Here is a 24,114-nt window from a genome sequence, read left to right as displayed (position 1 = left end):
CCTACTTAAATCTGTCCAGCATGGTGAGGAAAAAATGTAAATTTAATTGGAGAAGACAATGGCAGAGGTCAGTATTTGCTAGTTTTTAGGCAGCATATTCCTTTGCAGCAGTCTTAGCATCAACTAACGTCAAGCAAAGCAAATTCATATTTGGCTTTTGGGGTTCCTTCCCCCTATTCCCCTTACAGAGCTGGCTCAAAGGCCAGTAGACAAAAGCATTATTGCTTTGTTTGTTATTTACGGAATATTTTTGAAAGGTACCGGTTTTAAATAATACAGATTTTTCTGTAAGACAAACATGTATGTAGTGAACCATATTGGATATATTGTCTTTCTGAAACCTTCAGAGCTTTTTTTTTTTTTGGAGCATTAACATGCTTTTGGAAGAATATGTTTGCTTTTTGAGTAGAATCAGCTCTACTCTCTAAAATATATATAGAGCATGGGACTACTTCCGTGTACAAAGACTGCTAAAGTTTTTTTAAAATTTATTTTTAGACAGCTTAAGTAATACAGTAATACAGTCATAATGCTTTTCATTGCTACAGGATTTGGTTTAAACTTTATATTTCATTAAAATATTTGAACCAGTAAAGAACATGAGTGTAACTTTCCATAATTTGCATATGAACAAGAACAACGAGATAAATTATTTTTGTGATTATTTGTTGACATTTTAAAATATTTCAGCAGGATAAGATGTATTTTCTATGCTTGCAAGACCTGGTATTTTACTTGCAAAAATGTCAGAGGTAATGTACTTTTGTACCCACTTGCCCTACTGATCCTTTTCAGTTTCTGGATGGAAGGGACATGTAGTACCATGTGCCTTGTGTCTAGTAACAGTCAGGGAAGTGGAACTTTGCATTGGTCATCAGATCAGAAAATGGGCCAACAAGCGTTGTCACAAAATAAATCAGGATTTTTTTTTTCTTGGCAGAGTCATGAACTACATACAGATAGTTCGCAAAGAGGACCTAATTTGTCAAATAAAACATTTTTTCATTGAAAATCATTCCCATGGCTCTGATAGGCATGCACTAACCTGGTCTATGGAGAGCAGCTACAATGCTGCTACGATACTAGCTATGATGCTAGTAGAGTCTTTGTTCAGCTAGTTTTGAGAGTTTTGGTTGCTGGGTTGGTTGATAAAAAATTTAAATTTTTGTATAAAAGCAGGTAACAAGGGTTGCTTAGGTGTAATTATGTATTTTTATATTTTTTTAAAATTTATTTTACTTTGATTTTTTATGTGTCTTATTCTGTAGATCCTTCTATGTGTTTCATATAAGATGCTATTGCACATCTTACAATTGTTGCATGGAGTCAGAGAGTGTAGTAGAAACCAGCTGATTCTTTATGGCTCCATCAGTTTCTTGGCTTTTTTCCCAAAAGACATCGTTACTCTGACTTGCTTTATCACAGCTAATTAGTTTGCCCTTATACTTATGTTTGACTTTGGATTTGGTACTGCATTTTTGTGAACTATTACTGTTTTTAATAAATCTTTACACCTGCTACATATATGGAATGTTATGGAACAAATACTAAATGAAAACTGGGTTTAAGCTAATACCTTGTCTTGGAGCATGTTAGAGTGGTTAGCTACAGTGCCACAAATGGTGTTACTATGGAGAGAGCTTCTATTTCCATGACATTTGCTTGCATATTTTGCTAGGCCTTCAAAAGAAGTAGGGTTCTGTCCTCTATAAAATTTGGTGGGTGTTATTCCATTACTTCTGAAACTCCGCAGTGTCTCACTGCAAAGATACATGAATTAATTTCTTAGGAATATTAATGGTGACTGGCCAGGAAAAAAATGGAGGGGAAAAAAGTTATTAAAATTTTGATCATGCAGAGAGCAAGGGTTTTTTGATAATATTTTTTTACTAGAATAGATATTCCAGCTTGATTTTAACAGAGTGTACTGCTCTGCTTATATACATTTTGGTTGCTTAAAAAAGCCTACAGCTATTAAAGAAGTAGAGTTTTGCTGGTTTTAGAAAAAAAATATGTTTAGCTGTATAGCTAATGGCTTTATACTGTGAGAACTGCCTAGTACTGGGGGGGGAATTTTGAATAACAGTAAATTTTTAATTCAAGTCATGATGTAGCTCCCTGTTTAAGAATCAGTTATTGGCTTAGGGGTAAATTACAAAACCTCTTTTTTTCTTAAGATGAAAGAAGTGGTTTTGAGACATGAAAATCTTGACGGCTATTCATGAAGGGGAGTTTCTTTAGTAACTGTTAGGGCAATGTCATGGTCACCTGCAGGAGGCTTTTGACTGCTTTCTTTCTCACTGCAGTCACATGTGCTCACAGTTCTCTTCTGCAAGATTGCTCTTAAGTGCAGGTGTGTGTGATCCCCAGGTGCTGGAATAGAAGGAGTTAAGGAACAATACTGGCTGTTGAACACCATCGTGTGACCTATTCTCTCCTGCACAAAGGGTGCTGCAGAGGAAGGATGAAGGGAGTTAAACACCATTAAGTATTCTTATGCCACCCCGAAGACAAAATTGCTTTCCTTCTGTTCCTAATGAACAGCTGGCTGTTGTTCCCTTTGTATACCACTCTTCTGCTCTAATTAGGTTTTAGTGTCCTAGGTGGTTTTGTTTTTTAATGGTTTTTCTCTTTTACCCCCAGTTGTGAGGGGGGGAGTCTAAAGCTTTTGATCCTTTGTAATATGTTCTGGGAGCATATTATTTTGTAATACGTCTGTTTGCAACAGTTATAAACAGTTGTCAGGACCTGAGCTGCTACCCCTTTTGAAACCCATTTTTTTCAGAGCTTCTCCCAGTTTCACACATTTCAAAAGCACAAATGCACATGTGCAACTGAGGGAAAAATATGTTCAAAAGCCTAATAACCTAAGTGTTGTCTGTGTAACGCAGCTAAAACTTTGGTCCACCTATTTTAGTATTTTGGTAAATGAGGAATGGTGCTTCACCTAATATTCTCCCTCAACTTCCACTGCAATCATTGTTATAGCTTTATTTTAGACACAATGTCTTTGGTTTCCACTTGAACTGAATTTCTAGATCTTTCTGCCAAAACCGGTACCACTGACTCCCCACCTGCTAATGCTAAGATTCATATTCTTTGTCCCAACTTTAGAATTTAATTTCAACAAATAGCTTTTTGAATTATTTTGGTTTGTAAAAGTCATGTTCTCCTTCTGTTGAGGATGTACTATACAACAGAAAAGGTTTTTACAAGACAGCTCATAAAATGAGTATGGTACTTACTGTTCTTGGTGTCAAGAGAGATGTAGTTCCACATGGCTCTCTCATTCTTGTTGGAGTACCTGCTGCATTGATGACTGGCGAACTTGTTCACTTTGCTGTCATCTCTGTACCTCTCACTCTGCTTTAAGAAAGTTTCTGAAGGATTCTCTTGAAGTTGCTCCACAAATAGGATTGAGCTTCACAGAGATCTAATTTTTTAGCTCAGAATTCATACTAGCATGCTCATTATTATCTCTGCATTTTAGTAACATTTACATCGAAATTATAAACTTGCTGTATCTTGCACGTGGTAAGAGATTTTTAAACTATCTTCCAAACATCATCACATATTTGTGCTTGAACCAGTGATGTTATTTTTTCCCTATGGCATTCTCATTTGTGTTTTATGATCTAGAGGTTAAGGAAAGGACTGTTGTCTTTTTATAACATTAGGAAAAAGGAAGCATGGGAGGGAAATCTGATTTGAAAGAAGCTTCTCCTGAACTGGCTCAGGTTTGTCTGCTTTCTTCTCCCAGAATTTCCCAGTGACTGCACATCGAACATTTCCATTCACTTGATGGATGCCAGTGAATTAGCACTATGAGTTGCAGTTCTCTTTCTTAAGAAATATAATTCTGTTTTTGAAATACATTCTGTATTTGTTTATGGAAAAGCTGTGCTTAAGTAGTCCTTCTGTTCCCCCTTGCTAAAATATTAAACTGTTAAATAGCGTCTAAACCTGATGACATTTGTTTTGGCAAGTGGTAATTGTCACTTACCCCCTCCCCTAATTCTTTGGCCCTCAGCTGTTTGCCTGCTCGAAATCATACCTACATTAACATTTAAACATTTGGTATCATTAAAGAAGAAACATTTAAGAATAGGGAAAGGAGAAAAAAGTCTGACTCTAACCCTTCTGCCAGTAACAGAATGAAAGCTTCCTGCTAGCAGCAGAGAAGTCGGAACAGGTTCTTCATGGCAGTTGCTCAATCCCAGTATTCAAACCAGAGTTTTCATGTTCAATGTCTCTGTGTTTGTGTGGTCATGCTCTGTAGAAGGGGTAAAAAAATCTGTTGTGATTACAAAGCATTATTAACAACTTACATCAGAACCACTGCTTTTAATTGGGAGAATGTCCTTCCCAAGAAGGATAGCAACTAATTTCACAGTCACTGGAATTTTTTGAGTAATGTTTTTAAAATACAACCTGTATTTCTTTTCCCTTTACTTACAGTGCTCAGCAAATAACTACCCTATTCAACTTAAGCTGTTCTTACCCAGAGACATTGACTTGTTTGTTCCTAAGTGAGAACTATAAGGATTAATTTCACACAAAGAGTGGGTAGGATCCTTTCATTTTCTTGTTTGGCATGGGATGTTTTTTCTTTTTAGACAAGGATTTTTCCCTGCTCATTATCCAAATTAGTCTCCTGAAAATGCAGTTTTAAGTTGTATTAATCTTGTAGGAGACTTGAAAGAGAAAGTACATACCGATTTTTTTCAATATACATTTTTTTCCACTTTGCTTTTAATCTCTGAGCCCATCAGCTTGCTACTTGCAAAGTAAAAGCACTGTGAAGCACATGCTGAGTTCTACTGGTTGGACTTAACTCCCATGTTGTATGAATGTTTCCTTGTGAAAATAAGGATGTGAAATATGTGGTTTGCTATTTTAATGTCAATGGCTAATGACAAAGTGAAAATAAGGATGTGAAATACGTGGTTTGCTATTTTAATGTCAATGGCTAATGACAAATTTAATATGATTAAAACTCATTATTTTATAATTTGTATACTAGAATACGTAGTTGAAAAGGCTAGTTTATATTGTTTCGTATAAAATACCACAGGATTCAGTATTCCAAGCAAGACTCATGTATATTTAATTCAAGGAGATTTGTAGCCCTGTAAGATGTAATAAGCTAGCCCTTAATGACAATTTTGTGTAGCACACATTTAGCAACATGTAGAAAAAAATCCTGCTGGCAATTCTGTGTATCATCTTTCAGGCATATCTGTTCAGCTCTAGGGGCTTTTTAGCTCTGGAATTATAAAGAGAAATTGGACTATGTCTGAGACCAACGTGCTGCAATTTCTTAGTACTTGCACATTTCTCCTTATGTTCAGATTAGCTAAAAGCTCCAGCCTACTGATTGCCTTTTGATGTAAGGCTTCATTCTTTTTTTTAAGATTGGCATTCCTCAGGAAGTATTTTGAAATATACTTTTGCATCTTTCTGTTTAGGGTTGGTAGTTTTCATTAATCTTCCTGGGCTCCGAGGGGATTTTCTGAAATGTTATTCCTGGTATACTGATTATCACTGTAGTTTACTAAAAATGTCAACAAAACTGATGCTGTGATGAAGCCTTAAATTCACAGGTTGGAGCTTGTGCAAATGTGGCCTCTAATATTGATAAATTACCCAGCTTCCAAATCGGGTTATTGCAGTGAGTCAGCCAAGAGCACTGCTGCTCAGTTCATGGAGGTTCTTTGTTATACCAGGGATGCTATGGCTGTTGGACTTGAAGCACTGACTACTTCCCGCTGATCCAGCCCAATTTTTGTGGGACTTCTAGGAGCCTTTGATCACAAACTAACTACCCACAAAGAAATAAGTCCTCTGAGAGACTGACTTCCTTTTCTCTCTGGTGTAAATTTAAGTGATAACTACACTTGGGTTGGGACAGAGGTGGTAACAATGAAAGGACAGAAGGTGAAGAGAGATTGCTGCCATTGGGTTTGAGAAATGAGAGAAGGTTTTGGCTGGTATGTACAACACTTTAAACGTGTAAAGAGGCATAAACAGTAGGGCTCATAAAACAAATGATGCAATGAAGCAACTACACTTATCACTTTAGACAATGAAAATTGATGTGTTCTCCAACATTACTGGCTTCATGTGACCAAGGCTTTTTTCACAGTAAGATTGTGAAAGGAAGATTAGAAGGAAGATGATCTCCCTAAGGGTCTTTCAAAGATCTGTTGTGTCGCTGGGGCAGAGAGAAGAATAATAAGCATTGCTTTAAGAGAGAAAAAGAACAGGAAAACCAGTAAAGGAGTGAGCCAGGAGTGCTCCTGTATTATCTTGGTTCTCCCAACAGTTTACTTCGGAGTTCTCCCATCATCCTTTGTCAGCAACTTCTGTTGCTATGAATTAAGAACTGAAGTCTTAAACAGCTCCCGGGAGATGAATTTGGATAGAGTCGTGTTAAACATACAATAGAAAGAGAAAATTAACACTTAAAATTTGAAGTGCTATCAGCTCCAGAATAGTTTTGCAAAGGTTATTGTTTGTACACACTGAAAGCATCAGCTGAACATTGTCATGGTATCTAGCAATACCATTGTCCAAAGGTTTTTCCATTTGCTTTCTAAATGTCAATTAGTGCTGCCTCAAAACAATACAAATCATCTAATAAATAAAACAATTAAAATTGCTCCTGCCTTTTACGGTCCACACCATGGCTTGTCATTCCAAACATTGCATTTCTGTTAGATATATTAATACCTATTTAGTTCTGAAAGAATAGCAGATGAAAAGCAGCATTAGTGATCTCAAATGTTCTTATCTAAAGAATGTTTGAATCTTTCAGATATGTAGTAATATAATGACTTCAAGAAGAGTGTCTGAATCTGAAAATACAGAGAGCAGCGTAAAATCTTGTAAGGGAACTTGCATTGGAAGTACCCAAGTTCTACATATATTCAGTGAGGTGGAGCAAGTCCTAGGGAGTCCTCTCCACCTAAATTAGGTAAGTAAACATGTGCAGAGCTTCAGATCTGTCTCCATTCACCATGTGGGAAACAGGTGCTTATTGGAGAGATGTTTTATTTAGTGCTTAGAGCACCAGCGTCACTGTTGTGCCTAAATTAGACTGGATTTCACAATCTGCAAGGATTATGACCTCCTTAAAAGTAATTAAAGGTAAACATAACTTTTGGACTTAGTGCGAAGCTAATTCCTGTAGTTTTTAGCAAGGATGTGTGGAAATATTCAAGAGAAGGGCTTCCTGATCACATGAGAGGAAGTGACTGATTGTTTTGGGCAAGAAGGTGGATGGAAATGAAGGAAGATTGATTTCAGTCCATATATCATAGGATCTTTTAGAGATCAGGGTGAAACTCTAACTCTCATCTGTTTATGGACAGTTGTCTTAAGCCATTTAGCTTCTTACCTCTGGGCTTGTTTATCTGTTTCTAGACAAGTAGAAATTAACACTGTATGGCTGAGGAAAAGTTATGTAGATATGAGCTTTTCCATTATATTAATTTCTGGTTAAGGCTATTAATGAGTTGTGAAGCTGAATTTGAAAGAAAATTTCATCTGGAGAAGTAAATACAATAGTTCTTGGTGACAGTTTACACTGATGCTACATGCTGAGGCCATCTCAGTTCAACGTGGTGATATAAAGTGAAACACAGAGTGAAATAGAGTGATGGGAGGCAAATTGAGGTATCTTGAGAGTTTCTATTGTTGTGTTAATTGTTCAGAAGACTTACATAGCCTGTATGTAATGAGGTTATAGATGAGGTTAGTGATGATGAAAAATAAGAAGATTACAAAATAATCAGTAGCAATATAAATCCAGTATCTTAAGCAGCAACCATGGATCATCACGAGTTCCTTTGACCATGGGCACTATAGTTCTGTTGTCAGGAGATTTATTTGTGACATAGGTGGAAGTATGTAGCTCTTCAACAGTTACCTTAATTTGCCAAAAGTAGAGTTTATAATCCAAGTCAGACACCAGTTGGTCCATTTTGGATCATATATACATTAGCCAATGATTTGAAGCCATTTACTTTTTTGGTTTTGCTTCAAACCCAAATATTGGAGTTTCTAGGTCCAGATCATTACATTCAGTGAAAGGGCAGAGCTGACCAAAAATAGGTTTCTGCTGCTTCTAGTAATGTGCTGGGGGGAGGAGGGAAAAAAATTTGTGGCTGCTACATTCTGATTGCTATAAATATAGGGCTTTGGCTGTGATCTGAACTTCATTTATCAAATATTAATAGGATTAATATGTAAATGATGTTAGTTATGAATAAAATGTTCTCATATTTTTCTGCTTGCTTAATGGAATATTGAGAAAAGCTATTAGTATAGCTGTGAAACAAGATGTTTAATGAAGCTGGAGGTACAAAGCTAAATTAAAGTGCAAGAGGAGAAGATGTTTAGCCCACTAATTACCAAAGAAGTCCAGTATAAATATTGCATTAGCTTGAGGATCAGAGGCACTTTTGGAAAAAGCAGTTTTCTATTAACATATTAACAAAATAATTTCTGTATTCAGGTTAACCTTCTAAACCTGATTTGCATTCAAGTGTTAAAATCCTTAGCATAAAACATAATCTAACAGTATTTAAATGGGTGCATGTTTTGCTTCTTGGTCTGGTATGACAGTTAAGCTTAATATTTCATGGGTAATTTTGATTATAATATTTTCGATTCTACTTCATATAGCTTCAAGTCACATTTTCATAAAATACAATAACATTTTCTTGAACAGCTCTTCCAGAACAGCTATTGACAGCTAATCGGTCCTAATGCATTAAAAAGTGTCATTCCTACTTAGTTCTTAGTTTCTAAAGGAAAAATTTCTGGAATACAGATGTGATTGTGTCTTAAAACATGTTAATTTTTCCTTTTTTTGATTTTTAAAGTGGAGGAATGGAAGAATTAGCACAAATTTGTTTGACTACATGGAATTAAAGCATCATGGAGACTTCACTGTCAAGTAATGAGTTATTTAAAACTGTTATCTGGAGTTGGCTCTATCGTCCTTTTGGCTTAACCATGGCCCCTAAGTTGGATGAGCTTAGCCAAGGAACTTGTCTTTTCCCCATCTTTTTGAGCCTCTGAGGTTACTGTTGCATATTTGCTTTCAATGATGTGACAGCATTACTTTGTATAATGTCTGGAATTCCTTAGCAACCTTATTTTCAAGCTGATCAAATATTTGTTGAGCATCAATGTGTCTGTTCTGATCAAATCACTGAACCAGGCAAAAAGCTGATGTTTAGTGAGGACTGCAGCTCTTTGATTTTTCGGGTGGTTCAAATCAGTAATTTAGGACACTAAGCATTAAAAGGAGCATTTATTAATTTCTTTTAGTTAAAAGAGTTTTTTGAAGGGAAGGAATTAGGATTTTTTTTTTTTTGGGTCATCTTTTGGTTAGGGTATCATGGCCATCTCTCCATGGTTGGACACAAGTTGCGCTTAGCGGAGGGTTTGGTACAATACATGAAAACTGTCTGTGTGAAATTGGAAAGCATTTGGATTGTATTTTGGAGCTGTACAAAGTTTGCAGCCATTTTGTGTTCTTACATATTTTCCATTCAGTGTTTAGCTTCTTGTGTTTTGCCTCAACTATGAAAATGCCTTTCAGAACTGACAGGTGTTTGGAAAGTACCAGTGTTTATTCAAGAGTTTCTCTTAGCCTGAACACTCTCAGGCGTACTACAAATCACATCTCCCTGTATTTCCTTTACAAATATAGGAACAGTTGACTCACATTTATTAAAAGAATTGCCTGCTTTACTATTTTCAGACTTTATACACAAATTATGTCAAATGTCTACAAGAAAGTAATCAGTATTTGGAGCACTTGATTTGTTTTTATCAAGAACAAAGGAATCCTGATAATCTTTGAGACACTGAGTGCCATTGAAGAGATTTTTTTTAAAGCACCTTTTTTCAGTGGAAATTATTCATCTTTCCCTTGCTGACCTGCATTTGTCAAAAGTTTCATCTATTGCATTCATTTATAGAAGTTTCTTAGGTACCTCTGAATTCTTCAGACTTTCTAAGAGTTCTTTTTCTACCTCTGTGGTATGTGGAATGTATTTGGCAAAGGCAGATAGTCAGTTTGGCCGGCTCTGATGTATTTTAAATAAGTAAATACGATGGTTTAGTGCAAGAATGAACAATAATATTTTTCTCTTACTGTCTGATGTTTGGTCTAAGTAGATAGTGATGTCCAGGTGTTTATTTCCAATGTCCACTTCAGATCAATGCACTAATTTTAGTCACTTTTTCTGTGTATTAGTCTTTGTAATCACACACCCTGTTTGAATTTGGAGGCTTTTGGTCTTGGACATTTTTCTCCTTTATCTCCTAGACCACCAACATACAAAGTAGCTTTCTCTGTGGGTGTGATAGATAATCTCTGAAGCTTGTGTGCTGATGACCAGTGATCACCACCAAACACCATAAATGCCATAGTGTACAACACTGTTTGCCTTCACCTCCGAGGATGTGAGTTAGCAATGAGCCCACTGCTCTCAAAGCAGTTTCCTCAAATAACCTGTTTGCCTCTGACTTCAGTAAGAAAAGCTGGACTTTCTGCTCCTCAGCCAGGAAGTGTAGTGGGCTTGTGACCAGACTAGTATATCCCTTTCTTCCAATTCTCAGTGTCCTGCTCAATGTACAGCAAGAACAAGCATTAATCACATTTACCTGTCAATGACCAGGAAACTTCTGGTGCCACATTCCCATTTGCTTAGCTTTTTCCCAGGCAAAGAAAATAGAATACATGAGGAGTTGCAGTGATGGTCTGTGGGAACTATGGGGAGGTTGTAAGTTGTTTGTTTGGGCACTTTGAGGAACAGAAGGAGTTGGAACTGAGAAGGGAAGCTGGAAGGGACAGAAGGCACAATTTTTGAAGCAGCTAAGGGTCGCAGTTTAACTGCTGGTGAGAGAACTTATTTCCTCTTGTAGATGTTAGTGACTTGTGTTTGGTTGTGTTTAGGGTTTTTCGGGGTTTTTTTGGTGGTGGTTTTTGTTTTGTTTTGTTTTTTGTTTTGATTTTTTTGGGGTTTTTTTTGGTTGGTTGGTTTTTTTTGGTTTGTTTTTGTTTGGGTTGGGTTTGTTGTTGTTGGTTTTGGTTTTTGTTTGGTTTTGGTTTGGTTTTGTTTTGTTTGTTTGTTTTTTGGGGGTTTTTTGGTGGCAGTTAAAGAAGGGTTTAAGGGTTTTAATGGTAGTGTTGGGATTTTGCATATGTTTTTATGGTCATGTTGTTAATATTTTGAACTTTTTCAGCAAACTTTCCTGTTTTCCTGAAAAATCAGTCATGTAGGCTAAGCTGGATCATTTGATCTTATGATGGTGCTTGAATACAGACAAATGTGGGCTGTATTTCCAGGAGTAAGTGTATTAAGTCCCAGCTAAAGGCATGAATCTGAAAAGAATGATTTCCGCTAGTTATCAACACCTCTCAGTGCAATGCAGAAGAACACAAATACACTTTGTGTACTGCTGTATGTGTAAGCCATGGAAAGAATATTGGAATAGTAGGTTCAGTTCTGTTGCCTACTCTTATAAAGGTTTTTGTGAAATTACACTATGACAATGTGTACGTTACTGGGAAATTACCCATGCAGTGAGACTCAGACTTACTCATGTTATCTTAAAAAGGGAAGTAATTACATGGAGAGCCAGGCTTCAGTCTAAAGTAAGGCATTACACAAGACTCAGTGTAGAAGTAAGCAATTTTAAACAGAGGTGTAATAAATGGCTGTGGCAACTTCCCTAAGATACGTGTTGTGATTTCTTCATTATATGGTATCTTTCATAAAGGTGTGTTGTATTTTGAAATAGGGATTATAAACTTGATGTAAACATTATTTTAGTTTGGATGGGAGTTATAAGATTGATATAAACATCATTGTTCAAGTTTCTCTGTCCTATATGCAACAGAGCTGACTCAATGAGCCTGGTAATGGTTTGCAGTCTTAAAAATCTATGAATATACAATTGAGTCAATGGTTGCCTTTGATCTTGTGGTCTCCTGATCCATTGCTGTGATGTGTTCACATAATCTGTCAACAGTGTTAGCAACTTCTGTGTCTTCAGCTCATTTCTTTATAAAGTCTAGCCTGAAATGATTGATTATAATAAATCCTTTTAGTTCTTTAAAATGATCCAGAGTCTGTAGTGCAAGAAAATAAAAACACATTTTGGGTAATTATTCTGTCTTTATGTTTACCCAGCTGAATGCAAACTATTAGATTGAACAGGCCAGCAGCTGCTCTATGGATTAAGAGGCCTCAGAATTAAGTAGAGCTCTTCAGATAAAACATTTAACCCTGTTTTGCATGGTAAGAGGAGCAGATTTGTTGCCATTATAGGTTTGTTGTAGTTAAGTTTTATATTTAGTAGTTAAGTTTTATATTTAATATTTATGTTTCTTGTTCAAGGATACTTAATTGCACTTTATTACATTTTCAGTGTGGTTAGATGCTAACATCATTTGCAATGTGGCAAACTACATTTAATAATTTAAAAGAACTCCAGTAGATTCCCACTAGCTGTCTTGGTTAACCCCTTGCCCCTCCCATCTGCTCTGCCCTCACTCCTCAAAGGTACTCAACCTTCCATACCTCTTGGGCAAGCATGACAATGCAAACAAACCTTCCCTGACCTTTCTGCGCCCTTTATTTTAGCTTTCTTTCTAATTTGGTGTGTGCCTGCAGCTGCCAGCTTTGCAGCCCTTCGGATACTTTGCAGGGCTAGGTCTGACCAGTTTACTGAGGAGAAATTAGAGCTGACAAGCAGCAGCACTGTGCCACTTCGGAGAAGAGAAAGAACTGGATTATTTGCTGGCTTCCTGTCATTTGGAAGGAGTGAGGGAAGATACGGAGGAAGGGAAATGTAATGTGGCCTGTGTTAGCTGCTGCTTGCACTTCAGGAGGATGGTGTTTAATAAGGGTTATGGGAGGTAGAGCTGGCTGATTAGACTTTGTAGGATAGTGAGACATCCACCCTTGTAAAGGAAACCTTCTTTTCCTCTTCTTGATGAGGCACGAACTTCTCTCTTGATCATCCCACCACCTCTTCCTTTTCAGTCGCTAGGAGAAGCCGTTTATTTTGTCTAGACTTTAGGCTGAAGTCACTCAGTCTTCCAGGTGGGTGTCTTCATGGTGAGTCAACACCACCCCACACCCCAGACTGCCTGCCCAGAATGCAGTCCCAGAAACTAACCCCGCTCTTCCTCCTACAAAATACTAAGCAGAAACATCTATCCCATGTGGAAGCAGCTATTTGGAGTTAAAGTTTATCCTCATTATGGGCCTCTGATACCTCCACTGTCTAGGCTTTCTGCTTTCTGCTGTGCCATCCATTGAATGCAAATGCTGACACATGGCTTTAGGCTAATCCCAAACCTGTGTGTGAGACTATATGCAATTGACAAGAAATGTGTCGGAAAAGTTAAGATAACAGAACTTGAGGTTTGGAGGGCCAGCCTTTCTCTTGATTCGATGGGAGAGGAGAAAAGAGTGCCCCCCCCCCGCCCCGGGCAGCTGTGGAGGAAGGGGGAACTAGACTTAGTACTCTGGGACAGGGCAGGGGATTGAGGTTCAGCATGACCAGCAACCCATCACTTTGCCCTGCAGTGCTAAAATGGTTCTAACAGGGGTCTAATAAAACCCTGATAGTGGTTTGACTAGACCCACTTGAGCCCACTGAGTCTGAGGTGAGAAATCAATGGGTTTAGCAGCCTAAGAGGGATGCCTGAGGATGTGCTTTCTGTTGAGCTGTCTTCAGTGATGATTCTTCATCCCAGGGTGTTGGATGTGCATCTGAGTTTTAGGGTCATTATTCTTTTCTTGCCTGAAGTTCAGGATCTTCATAGTAGGGGCACATATGCGACTCTACTTCTGACACATTTGTTATCCCTGATCTTCATCTTCTTCATGAAAGTAAGGGCCTGAGGTTTTGCCAGCAGAGAATGGTCACAGAAGATAGGGCATTTATATGATGACTACTACTAATACTACTACTACTACTGCTGCTGCTACTAAAAAGATAGAAGAAATGTTGGGTAGATGGTGAGTGAATGTAAAAAGGTATAAAAAAGAAAGTAAAAATTGGAGAGCTTAGGGGTCATAGCCAACTGAAGGCACTGATACCCTTATTTCTTTGAAGCAGCAGTTCAGGATGTTGCAGGATATCTTCACAGCTCAGGTTTGTTTGTGCTCCGTAGGTGCAAGGTAGCAGTGCAGTGGAACAGCCTTTGCCTTGGCCTCTGGTGTCTGTACTTCGGTGTGAAGGGCATTAGGGTGTGTCCTTGAAGTGAAACTTCAAGTTTGGTTTTACATTGATGGAATCCAGTTTGCACGCACCAGAGCTGCCCAGCCATTGCAACTAAAGTATAGGAAATGAGAACAACTGGGGGATTTGTTTTGAATGTTCGTTGTTTTTGCAAACTAAAATGCACCCAATATGGTTGCTAAAAGAACAAGCAAGCAAAGAGAGACACAGTTTTGTAGAATAATTTAGATTGGAAGGGACTTCAGGAGGTCACCTAGTCCAATCCTTTAAAGCTATTTGAGACAGTTTCTGATTTGTCAATGTAACTTTTTGGTTTGGAGCTCTAATTTTTGTGCTTAGACTAGATTGACAGGTTTCAGATTGAAGCATGAACTTTGTATTTGAGATGATAGGGGATCTGATACGTTTTAGAAGTAGTCGTGTACATACATATTTGTTGGGGAGTGGTGGTGAGGATTCATTGCTATGAATGCTATATTTAAAATGCTAGGGTGTAGTTCGATCTCAAACAGATTGCTTCACATTTTGGTTTGGAGTTAAAATAAAGAGTAACTTCACGCAGAACAGGTCTGCAGTATGCAGTGATTCATCTAAGGTGAAGTTTTCACATATTTAACAAGCAGAATTCTTGTTTGGCTTCAGCTCATGTTTAAAGAAATTGATTTAGCACTTAGCATTCAAACTCAATAACTTACTAGTGCTGTCTTGTGTATGTGAACTCACTTGTTACAAAAACTAATCTCTTTCTTAGGGATTATTAATATGGCCTTTGAATGAATTCTCCTTTTGAGCAAGACTTCTGTGAATTTCTCTCTTTCATGTTAACAGAAGAAGTTGGGGGAGGCCTAGGAGGGGCTGTATAAATTGTTCTTAGTATGAGGTTTGAATTCTGATGGCTTATCTAAGGCTTTGTAACCGTTTCTGAAAGATATCTGTAATTTATCTGTTACCTTTACCAGGTGTTTGGTATTAACATATTGCTGCAAAGTGACAAGGCTGTTATTTGACAATGGTCAAAACGAAATGTAATAGTCAAAAGGGTATCCTTTTTGTCATTACTTTCTAAGTGAGATACCTTTGACTAATTTGAAGTGTGGTAGAGATTATTTTTTTATTGCTAGAAAAAAATGTTTATCTGAGACCTGTCTCACACTATGCTGGTTCTAGAGGTAAAGAAATAAGTCCATCTTAATGAACGAATCCTCCCCCATTCCCTTCAAGCAAGCCAGCCTGTTAATTTTAAACTTGAGTCAGAATTGTGGATCCTGCAGTGTAATTACAGGTATGCAGATATCTTCTGTCAAAACATTGCTTTTCACTACTGATCTTGGAATAGTTGTTCCTATCTGTTACGAAGTTGGTTTCTTACTAACTTTTAGGAGGATGTAACCTGTCAGTCTAGGAAAAAGAGTTTGAAAAAATTCAATAGTAGATCCTATGTGAAAAGTATACCTTAGTACCTAAGTGTGTGAGGGTAGAAAATACAATACCAATTTTAAAAAAATGAAGGTGGGGACAGGTATCATGGAAGGTCAGAGAAGAAATAAGTCCTGTAAGCTTGGTATCTGGACTGGGCAAAGGAGTAGAAGCAATAAGGAATACAGAAGTTGGTGTCTGGGTGAACATGATTGATACAGTTGGTGGAAATTACATACCTTTTTGAAAGGAAGGTTATACCTCTCCAACAAAGGGTTCAAAAGGGTTCATATGGTCTTTCTTGCCAAGACTTCCAGAAAGCCTCTTGTTGAAATTTTCTTGAAGAAACTAAAGGAATGTGAGACTTAAAAGGTTCTTGCACAGATAGCTAATTGGTTAAAAAGTAGGAGTGAAGGGATGGGGTACTGTTCAGTCCTCACCAGGGAAGGGAGTCACCTGTACTGCATGTAAGCAAGTATGAAAATTGGATGAACCATTGAGTGATGTTTTCTTGATGGATCAGCAAAGGCTGGTCCTAAATTTGGAGAATTATAGTAAGCTCTTACAAGACTAGGTGGCTGAGAGTGATAAAAGAGTGCATAAACTTTTATGTAGAGTAATATAAGTGGAGAAGAAAATTCTAACAGTACATGTAAAATGATAGCCTCTGAGCTGAGTGCATTTCTGTGCATATAGAGGCATATGAAACCATGAGTCACATGGAAACAATGGGGTTTGATTGTTAAGCATCTCTCTTAGTATGATCCCTAGAAAGTGCAAGTCTTCAAAAAGAACAAAAACTTCTTCAAAATAAACAAAAGGTGGTGTTTTTATTCCTGCAAGGTAGTCAGGCTGTGAGTGAAAGGTTGTACCATGGGCTTTAACAGCTGATGGAGGTTTACACGGTCTTACTGGGGAACTATACAAGCTCATGCAGAGAAACTGAAAATAACTAAATATATAGGAATCACATTTGAATCACATCTACATCAGGAAGTCCCTGAGCTTCAAAATGGATAGTTTCTCAAAGAGTAGTAGTAGAAAATATACGTAATTGCCTTGCGTTTCATCTTCCCTGAGCACATGCTGTTGGCTATTGTCAGAGTCAGGATAGAAGACCTCTGGTGAGGAAGGTTTTCTATAGATCAGATGTAGCTTTTCCTCAGAGTTTCAGTGCCATCACTTAAAGAGGTTGGTCCATCTTTTTTGCATCATTAAGAATTAATGACCATCTTTTCATCAAGAAATGATAAGTAAGATATGCTGCATTTGTTTTGGAAAGAGTAACTTTACATTCTCCCATTAGAAAACAGAAAATTCATCTGCTTTTGTCATTTTAGATTTAGAACTGTTAGGTTTATCATCAATAAAGTCTGTTTTTTGAAAATATTTAACACAGCATGAGTGAAGTGTGATGATGATGACTGTTGTGTTACCAAAAGACAGTGGATAGTTTTATTTTTCATATAAAATTCCATAAATTTTTCACTGTGTATAAATAAAGATGTAAAATTTCTCATTCTATGCATCTCCAAATTATTCTTTTACTTTTGCCCTATTCATGTTTGTTCTGATTTTCTCCATTGCCATGAAAGATATTCTGGTAAGGAAAGGGTCAAGAAGTTAACTCTCACTGATAGCTGGGGATGAACAAAATGGCAGCTTAGTAAATGAAAGCAGATGATAGGAGAGACCATGAGAAACTAAAGCTCCAATTTAAGAGAAAATTGTTCCTTTCAAATTGTGATTCAAATGTGTACTCTCTCTCTTTAGCAAGAGATACTCCCTTATTTATGTTCCTGTATATCATGGTGTTCTTTAATCTTTACGTAACTTAAATTCCTTTGCTGTGAAAGAACATGTTTCTGATGAGTCCTTCTGATAGGTGGCAGTATGGTGGCTTCTGGCTTTTTCATGTTGTGTCAGCCAACAGCATGGATAACAAAAATATTGTTCATTAAATTGTTCCAAAATGTTGAGATTATTTTAAATGTATCTCTTCTGTATGTGCTATCAGTGTTTTCATTTCTTTCTGTGCTGGCTTATTTTCTTTCTTGAAATTTTCCATTAGCCAGAGAGAGATAATGAAGTATGCTAATTTTTATTTCCATTCTCAGCTTTTTATTATATGCAATGGCATAGCTACAGTGCTAAGCAGTTTTAAAAGGCAGAAGCAAATAAAGTAGTGAAGCACAACTACCTCCATGGTAATGGTATTCATTGTTTCAGTCACTAAGTATTGTAATTCATTAGAGACAGCTAATAGAGTCTGAAAGGCTGAATTGTTACTTTTAAAACCAGTGAAAACCAATAAGCATAATTAAACTGCATTTTAATTTACTTCAGAAATACAAGCCTGGTCGATGTGATGATATTTTGAAATGGAAGCCACCCAGCCTGAACTCTGTTGATTTTCGTCTAAAGATAACAAGAATTGGTGGAGAGGGGTAGGTAATCTCTTCCCTTTTTAAATCTGTAACACTCATGTGAATGTCCCTAATCTCTCCTCTAGTATTTCTTGACACTTCCTGGGGCTAAGCATTTCTATATTTGCTAGAAATTGTTCATTCAAAATACAAGCAACTGTTGTAATTAGTGTTGTACTGAAAACAATGGCAGATGTTTATGTTGTGAATTTACTCATTCTTAATTTAAATTTCTTCAAATTTCTGAAAAAAAAGTCCCATTTGGATTTGGCACTAGCCTGTATGTTTTTAAGAGTGGGCAGCCTGTATTAGCTTAAATTCCTAAAACTATTTTTCATTGATTTTAGACAAAATAATAACAACCTAAGATTTCTTCTACTTTAGAATTGTGCACAGTGACAAACAGGACTTCTTTTCTTAGAGAAAAAAAACAAGGCCTGACATTTTTACTTGTTAGGCATTCTTTGGTATTGTCTTCAAAACCATTAAAATCTTAATAAAAACCAGTGAGTTCTAATGGCAGAAGACATGAAAATCTTTACATTGGTCCTATGTACTATTTGCCTAGTTCAGTCACTGCACATATTAAATAGGAGTTATTTCCATGTTTAGTTGTGCTAGGGAGGGGAAGGGAAGGACTGAATACTAGATTAAGCTTGGTTTGGAAAAGACTTTGTTTAAAATTAAATTAATGATGATTAGGTGGCTTAGTGTTTTAACATCTGGGACTCATTTCAATTGACAGTGTGAAATGCTGACATTTAACTTCCCGTTTTTTTGGTGCCACAGGCAACTCAATATAATTAAACAATTAATTCATATATTGCTTGCATATTCCAGAGTGCTAATAATGGTCCATTTAACTTTTAGACATCTGCATGTCACGTTAATGAAAACATTTGGTGAATAGAGAGAATCTTAAGGATACAGGGTTTTTTCTGCAAAAGATACTCAACTGATAAATTCTCACTGTTTCATGAGGTCAGAGTTATCTGTTCAAATTTTTGTCGTTGAAAATGCAATATTAAGTCCTCAGTAACAACATAACTATTTCAGAGAATAGACAGAAATACTTTGTTTTACTTCAGATAATCAGCTCATTACAACATTTTATGTTTGTTTGCAATTTATTTAAGTCACAGGATAATGTAATATGAAAGATTTATGTAAAAAATCTTTTAAAAATCTTTTAAAAATTGCCCATTATTTGATAGGAAGGTTATTCTCATTGCGAGTATTCTTATGACTTCTGCTGGAGTTTACAAATATACAGAACTAGCTTGTGATTCAGAAACAAAATGCAACACATTTTTCATTTCACCTTAATAAAGGAGTATTGGTTGATTAGTTATCTCTGATTTCAAATACAAAACTGTCAGTGCTGTTGTGTTATGTTTAATATGTTACATCATAGATTATTTGATGGGAACGTGAAAAGGTTATAAAATATGAGCCAGCAAAAAGCTATTTCTAAAAAGTTAGTAACAAATTATTAAAGAATGCCTGATCCATTGTAGAATTGAAATCACTTTCAAGCATTTAGAAAAGTTCTATCATATTTCAGCTATGTGAAAAGGAGAGCAGTTCTTATATTATGGAAATAACTGAATTACCCTGTAAATAATGTAATATTTAAATATATCAGTGTTTATGCTGCTCTCACGTGCATATAGAAAATTCTAGAAATCTGATATTTAATAAAGTACAGTTCTTCCAGGTAAGTTTTACTCCATCATGCATGACAATTGACTGCTACTAGTAATTTAAGTGCATTCATCCAACAAAAATAAAATTTAATGATGCATGGGGCAAAAAATAATAACTTGGTACTCTTAGGAGAGAGGTATTTATTTAAATACTGTCCTATGAAACAGTAGCTTCTGCCCAGTGAAACACAGACTGTGAATGAATACTCCAGATTTGCCTGCTTCAGTTGTTACTTTGGGTAAAATCTAAACTCATTTGAAGAAACTTCAGAATAAAACAGATTTTGAAACTGTTGACTAGAGTTTTAAAAGAAGCATCTTTAATTTTAGACTGTATAAAGACAGTTCCTGAGTTCTGAGCACTAACTAAAATTCTGTTTGATTTGATGAACTGTCTTGCTACTGCAGTTCTAGTGTGACAACGTTAGGCTTCCTGCCTCCTCTCACCACACTAAGATAAAAAGCAAGCATTGATACTGGTTTCAACTTTTTAGGTAAAGAAAATTTTCTTCTTCAGTAGTCCTAAAAGGAATTACAGCATTACAGAACGGGTAAGATTGGGAGGGGACCACAGTGGGTTGATCATCTGGTTCAACCTCCCTGCTCAACCAGTCATTCTAGAGCTCACGGCACAGGATTGCATCCAGATGGTTCTTGAATATCTCCAGTGAAGGAGACTCCACAGCCTCTCTGGGCAATCTGTTCCAGTGCTTGGTCACTCACACAGTAAGGAAGCTCTTCCTCATGTTCAGATGGAACTTCCTGTGCATCAGTTTCTGCCCACTGCCTCTTGTCCTATTGCTTGACAGCACAAGAAAAGCCTGGCTCCAGCCTCTGACAGCTTTCCTTCAGATACCTGCAGGCACTGGTGAGGTCCCCTCTCAGTCTTCTCTTCTTGAGGCTAAAAAGGCCCAGCTTCCCTTAGCCTTTCCTCATAAGAGAGATGCTCCAGTCTCTCAGTCATGTTTGTTGCCCTCCACCGGACCTGCTCCAGGAGCTCCAGGTCTCTCTTGTACTGAGGAGCCCAGAACTGGGCACAGCACTCCAGGTGTGGCCTCACCAGGGCTGAGTAGAGGGACTGGATCACCTCCCCTGACCTGGTGGCAATGCTCTTCCTGATGCACCCCAGGATGCCGTTGACCTTCTTGGCCCCAAGGATACACTGCTGGTTCATGGACAGCTTGTGCTCCACCAGAGCTCCCAGGTCCTTCTTTGCAGAGCTGCTTTCCAGCAGATCAGCCCCAAGCCTGTAATGGTGCATGGAGTTATTCCTCCCCAATGTGGAGGACCCTGCATTTGCCTTTGTTGAATTTCAGAAGGTTCCTCTCTCCACCCTGTTGAGGTCCTTCTGAAGGGCTGCACAGCCGTCTGGGGTATCAGCCACTCCTCCAGCTTTGTGTCATCAGTGAACTTGCTGAGGAGGCCTCTGCCCCTCCATCCAAGTAATGGAGGAGTAAGTTAAACAATACTGGGCCCACTACTGAACCTTGGGGGACACCAACCACTAGTGGCAGGCCTCCAGCCAGACCTTGTGCCACTGATCACGACCCTCTGGGATCTGAATCACTCTGGGATTCAGCCAGTAAATCTGTCGGGGATTTGACAGCAAAATACTGCAGATGTGGTTGAAGTACTGGTACAGAGTTTACAGAAGTCGCATGTTGTTTTGGCACAGTTAGGCAAATAACATGTTTACAGTAATTGAAGGTGTGCCTTTGTATTGATCTCCTACAGACAAATATGGAACCCAAGTTAAAGTATTGATCTCAAATACTTAACAGCTTGAAACAATGTGAAGAGGGATTGTCTGTAATTTCCAAGTCCTCTGTTCTGATTTACAGGCTCATCTTTAAATCTTGAAATGCAGACATAACTAAACCTGTGCTACAGTAGTGTGCGATCTTATCACAGTTTACAGCCTGGGCAGTAGTGATACAAACTGAACCAATTCACAAAGCTCCAACCATGCAGCCCTTGCATTTATAGTTTCCTGCTCACTCAAATAGTGGAAAAAAGCATATAGGTGCATTATTTATTCAATAGGATGAGATTAGAGTTCTGTCAGCTGTTGGACATGTCTTTTAGATAGCATATGTAATTGAGATCCTGAAAAATTGTAAACAATCTTGTGCATTTTTCATCTGAATAAAGGAGTTACCTCTGGGGAGTTTGCCAGATTTTAGTCAGTGTGATTATTTTCCATCTATGTAAATTCCCCTGTGTTTTCATTTCATTTCCATCCATAGATCAGTCTGCAATAGAAATGTTAACTGCAAAATAGTTGCTATTTCACCCCAGATGTAGTCCTGTTATGGATGAATGACCGATTGTTTTTTTCTGGGCTTCAGTTATTTCACTCTTGATATTGGAGGGAGTTTTACCATTGAATTAAAAAGGATTGGTCTTACGATCTGTGAAGTACTTTTAGAATAAGCCTGATAAAGATGAAGACTGCATAACAAAGAATAAACATAAAGAAAAAAGATACTATTGCATCCCAAAGAAAGGCAGGGTTTCTGTAACCTCAGTGACCTAATACTGACACTCCTGCTCAATGCACATATTTGAAAGAAATTGCATTGTTGCACCTTAGTGAGTTACATCTTATCGGCTGAGCCTTGGTAATTGTCCCCTGTATATTATCATAGTACAGCCTTTCCAAGCGTCAGGATGATGGTTACATTAACTCTTTTTGTGTTGTGTTTGCAAGAATTTCAATTTGTGCTCTCTCTCAATCTCTTCTCATTACATCAATGTAGTTAGTCTTAGTTAAAAAACCCCACCAAAACCACTAACACAAAAGTCCTGCAATAACAACCGTCAGTTAAACAAGAGAGTACTGTATTTTTTGTCTCTTGTGAAACACAGCAGTTGCACTGAAAAGCCCACACATTAGATGTGTTTTACAGAGGTTGTCTCACTTCCCAGCACTTCTCTTTCATTTCAGATTTATTAGAACAATGGTCTCATGAATAACAGCACCTTGTGTTTTCCTAAATTATGATGATGCTCAGAAAAAAATGAAATAAAAGGGTCTTAAGCACATTAACTACAGTTCCCAATGACCTATGAGTTAAATAACATTATCAGTAGAGAATGTGAAGGATATTTATTTGCTGTGTGCAGTATCTCATATTACAGGGAAGTCTGCTTTTTAGTAGTAGAGATGCTTTTTCTCAAGATGTCTGACTTACGAATATTTCTTAAAAAACCTAAAAACCTCGAACTAGCTCTGAGTCTTATTTAAATGTCACAAATATCAACTGAAAATGTCTCATAGTACCATATTTCTGGTAGCTTCCATAATCAGAATTTCTTAAATGTCCATGCTTCCTTTTACAGATTTTTAATTAGCCCGTGCAAGTCCCTTAATTTTATCTGAATCAGGCTGCTAAAATCAAATCACAAGCAAAGTTTTGGCTTTATTTGCTTTGAATTAATGCCTTACAGGGTCAATATGATATGATTTCAAATCACAGGATAATATAAATTTTATCTAGTACCTTGAAGTGCTGGAAAACATCAAGGATTTTACTCATCTTTGAAGATATGCGCCTCTAAAAAAAATTTAGTGATCTGAAGTAGACATTAACTATTTATTAGTGTTAAGTTTGTATTTTTTTAATTGTATCCATTATTAACAAAACCATATGGGGAAAAAGCCAAACAAACAGTGTTTAGGCAAAGTTCTGTTTAGCTTGGACAACGTCAAGTAACAAAAAATGGGAGATAAAATACAATACATTCAAGGATAGTGGGGATATCCTTGGATACATTGGAAATTACAAATCAACAACTGGATATAGATACTATGACTACAGTCAAGTGGATGTCTTCTTGTTTTTTAGAAGTGATGTTTCCCTTTTTGTTTTATAAACTAAAAAGGACTGGGGGAGAAGAAGACCTGCAAATAGTTCAAAATGGCTGTGATGTTCTTGATTTGCTCTCATATAGCTACGTTTCTGTCCTTTTATATGCTAGTCTTCCTTACTCTTCTGCTTTGAAAAAAAAAAAATTAGTAACTGGCTGAAAAATCGTATGAGTTAATTGAATCAGCAAAGATAGCAGAACTGATGTGATAGTTTGTATGGCCTGGGTGTTGGTGCTCCTTCTCTTCCCATTCCCTATTTCATATGATACTGAAGTTGTTAGTTTGGGCTGTGAACTCTGCCTTCTCACCTGTTTGCAGAATGTCCATTATCAAAGAGCACAAACTTGTTCTTGCATGTGCCATCCATCACAGAGACTTTTACAAGTAATACCCTGGTGATAAAAATAATAGTTCCATG

At 37.2% G+C, this 24,114-nt stretch overlaps 1 protein-coding gene across 3 annotated transcripts in view; it reads left to right on the top strand.

Annotated features, from left to right (window-relative positions):
- LOC121673295 (mRNA-capping enzyme) overlaps positions 1-24,114 on the top strand; it is a 172,197-nt gene that overhangs the window by 91,602 nt on the left and 56,481 nt on the right. For 2 of the 3 annotated variants that reach the window (XM_042046488.1, XM_042046490.1), the window contains exon 13: positions 18,040-18,140. The exons of the other annotated variant lie outside the window; for it this stretch is intronic. In XM_042046488.1, coding sequence (XP_041902422.1) covers positions 18,040-18,140 — 101 coding nt within the window. The remainder of the gene's footprint in view (positions 1-18,039; positions 18,141-24,114) is intronic. 3 annotated transcript variants of the gene reach the window in all.

This window comes from Corvus kubaryi, unplaced genomic scaffold (genome assembly GCF_017639235.1).
Source record: "Corvus kubaryi isolate FWS band 111438036 unplaced genomic scaffold, C.kubaryi_AGA036_p1.0 65329, whole genome shotgun sequence".
NCBI classification, from domain to species: Eukaryota; Metazoa; Chordata; class Aves; order Passeriformes; family Corvidae; genus Corvus; species Corvus kubaryi.
This window is presented reverse-complemented; position numbering and strand designations above follow the sequence as displayed.